The sequence below is a fragment of the Sorghum bicolor genome, chromosome 2, assembly GCF_000003195.3.
Source record: "Sorghum bicolor cultivar BTx623 chromosome 2, Sorghum_bicolor_NCBIv3, whole genome shotgun sequence".
NCBI classification, from domain to species: Eukaryota; Viridiplantae; Streptophyta; class Magnoliopsida; order Poales; family Poaceae; genus Sorghum; species Sorghum bicolor.
The window spans coordinates 8,852,435-8,855,370 of NC_012871.2; the positions used below are offsets into that span (position 1 = coordinate 8,852,435).

Below are 2,936 nucleotides of genomic sequence, written 5' to 3' on the forward strand. Positions count from 1 at the left end.
TGGTGATGAATGATAAAATGATGGATGCTAGTCGAGAAGATGTTGGAGAAGAAGTTTGTTGAATGGGTTCACACTGTCTGTTTTTTCTTAAAGATTGGGAAGACATCCCGAATACAACTTTGTAGCACCATTGCTACAACAAATAACATTAGCACAAATCGACAAGGATATATGAACATTCAACTAGCACTGCAAAACTACATCAGGTGCAAGGTCATATATGCTCACAACAATCACAGTAATTTTTCCCATGAAAGGGCAACCTGCCACATATATAACACTCGGGAGCTCATGGAGTGAAAAACAAGCTGTCTACTTAGGACACAAGAGAAGGCCCAATTGTTTATCAATTGGGGATGAACAATGATAATAAACTGCCCAAATTACAAATAAAAGTTTTACATATCAGTGACAATATCGAATATTGTGGTTCCATCGAACCGTTCCCTATGAATCTCATCTAGAATCACAACAACAGCCGTGATGAACACATAGTCAACATGCGGGAACACGGTAACAACAAAGGTGTCCTTTTCCAGAAGTACGTTGGTGGCCGTGTACTTGCGGTTTATCTGCAACACCAAAGTAAATACAGATCATATTTATATATAGAGCTCCATCCAAAGATGCTTATTACTTGAAAAACATTTCAAAACGATATTTTGCACTCACTTGAGCAACCATGGTGTCTGAATTGCCCAGATAGAATCCGCAAGATCTCTCGATGTAGCTACCCCTGATCTTGAAATCACATACTTGTTCGCTATGATTACCGGCCAGAAAGACATCCACCTCGGGCTTCAGTTGAAAGATTGAAGATTTCTTGGCTGTAAAGAGTAAATCGCTTGCGTTTGTGCTGTCCCCTCTGAACACTTGCCATCTATTGTGCATAGTAAATACCTGATAATACATGCGCCATTGTTAGGTGGTGATGCTTCATTCCACACTCTACTTTACTGATCAAAGTATATATTCAAGTCAACGATGGATGGATCCAGAAGAACACCTGATCGAAACAACGAGAGCCCACAAATGCAAGAAAGAGGAAAACATCATCAAATAAAGCCATGCAGTCGATCAGTGTTTTTTGTCTATATTATTACCTTCTCGCGCATGGAGAGGAGGGGCTGGCCGGCGGCGTCGAGCAGAACGCGGTGGTCGTGGACGCTGAAGACGGCGCCGTTGACACGGAGCATTTCAGCGCCGTTGCCGTCGGTGACGACGAAGTCTCGACCGGAGCGGCTGATGGCCTTCTTGGTCACCGTCAGCGGCACCGCGTACGACGCACAGAACAGCGGTGACACCACCGCCAACGGCGCCGGCGCCTGGTGGGGAGGGTGAGCTCCGTAGGGCACCGCCGCCATTGATGAACGAAGATTAATTGCTGCAGCGCTCGCTTCCTCGCGGTGAGTTCAGCTTGCTTCCACGGCCGGCATGGACGCGTCGTCTGTCCTAGCTGTGGCAGTCGCAGCTTTGGCGCGGGTCGTTGGGATCGCGGGGTCTGGACGACCTCATCATCAGTTTATAAAACAAACAGAAGATGGCTAAGGCGGGCTCTGCGGTGTTGAGTCTTATCCGCACACCGTCAAAGGCGCCACCATTGACGTTGGGATCCATTCATTGGGAATTGGGATTGGGGATGACAATGGATACCCGAGACCTGAAACCCGATAGATTTTTCTCTATTAGGATAAAGATATAGATCAATTTTGCTACCAGTGGTTTTTTTAATGGGGGCAAAACTAGATTCGGCGGGTTTAGGTGTGTAATACACAAACCCGTAAACCTATGAATTTTTTAAACTCGGTTTACCATATCATCACACAATATAATTAGAATACACAAAGTACGAAATGCAAGAAAAAATAAATAAAACAAAGAATATATACATGCTCCATATTTTTTTAGCAGAAGCTCTTATGTGCAAGTTGCAGCTAGCTAGTGGGCCTTAGTGCATGCACTTAGTTCGTCTGGACTCAAAGATATGGCAGCATGAGGAGGTCGTGGCCTAGTGCATGCTGGAGCTAAGTGTTTCTATCACAACTCGCAAACGTCTAGTGCAGAGGCATAGTATCACAATGAATATCTCGCCAAGTGATTTAGCTTTAAGTATTTTGGTGCCCTATAAAATAGACCTACTCACTGGATGAGACTATCTTGTAGTGTACTCGGACGGGCACAGGCAACCTGTTAAGTACTCGTGACCTGATGAGTATGGATTTAGACACACAATTAAACTGTGATGGGTCATGGATTTTTTAGTGGGTATATTTTATGTTAATGGGCATGGGTTTGGAATGGCAAAACTCAACGGGTTTGTACCCGTTGCCATCTTTAATTGGGATTGAACTGATCAAAGGTTTGCCACAAAACTAGCTTGTTGAACTGATCCTCTATAGAACCGGTTTGGTTCGACCGGTTCTCACTAGTTCAACTGCATGGCCCATCTATATGTGAATACTCACGTGTCCAACTTATATATGAAGCAGTTCATTAACGTTTACTATGGTGCGAGGTGTGGTGTGTGGCTGGTGTGAATGTGTGTGAACGTATGTGCTATCTGTGTTTTTATCCTACTAATGTGGAGAGTGTTGACACGAATTATTAACAATGCTATGGTAGATCACTTTGATACGCTAACGTATATATAAATAAATAAATTTGGATAAGATCTGCTCACGCAACTTGTGAAACAAAATCGATTTTTGGAGAAAGCTACTTTTGTTTTCAGAGTCAGTCTCAAATTTCCACCAATTCCATAAATAGCTGGTGGACGCCTTCCAATACGTGGACGGATTTGCCCCGGCCCATCGATTTATATGCTTTCAATATAAGCAGACCAGCGATTTCTCAGCGACTAGTGGAGTAGTGGTCATCTTGTTGTATCTCTGGAGTGCGTGAGGGGGAGGGGCCCACAGCTTGCACAAATTGTCAGA

General features: G+C 44.1%; 1 protein-coding gene across 1 annotated transcript; it reads right to left on the minus strand.

Annotated features, from left to right (window-relative positions):
• LOC8078466 (protein LURP-one-related 10) lies at nucleotides 220-1,499 on the minus strand. Its single transcript, XM_002461668.2, has 3 exons — nucleotides 1,104-1,499; nucleotides 673-900; nucleotides 220-572 (listed from the first exon to the last, which is right to left on the minus strand). Exons 1-3 carry the CDS (start codon nucleotides 1,362-1,364, stop codon nucleotides 399-401), a joined length of 663 nt encoding a protein of 220 aa, XP_002461713.1. The 5' UTR covers nucleotides 1,365-1,499; the 3' UTR covers nucleotides 220-398.

Coding starts and splice junctions, on each gene's coding strand:
- LOC8078466 (XM_002461668.2), bottom strand. CDS start 1,364: ATGGCGGCGGTGCCCTACGGAGCTCACCCTCCCCACCAGGCGCCGGCG. Junction 901..1,103: donor TCCTCTCCATGCGCGAGAAG/GTAATAATATAG, acceptor ATGTATTATCAG/GTATTTACTATGCACAATAG. Junction 573..672: donor CAGACACCATGGTTGCTCAA/GTGAGTGCAAAA, acceptor TTGGTGTTGCAG/ATAAACCGCAAGTACACGGC.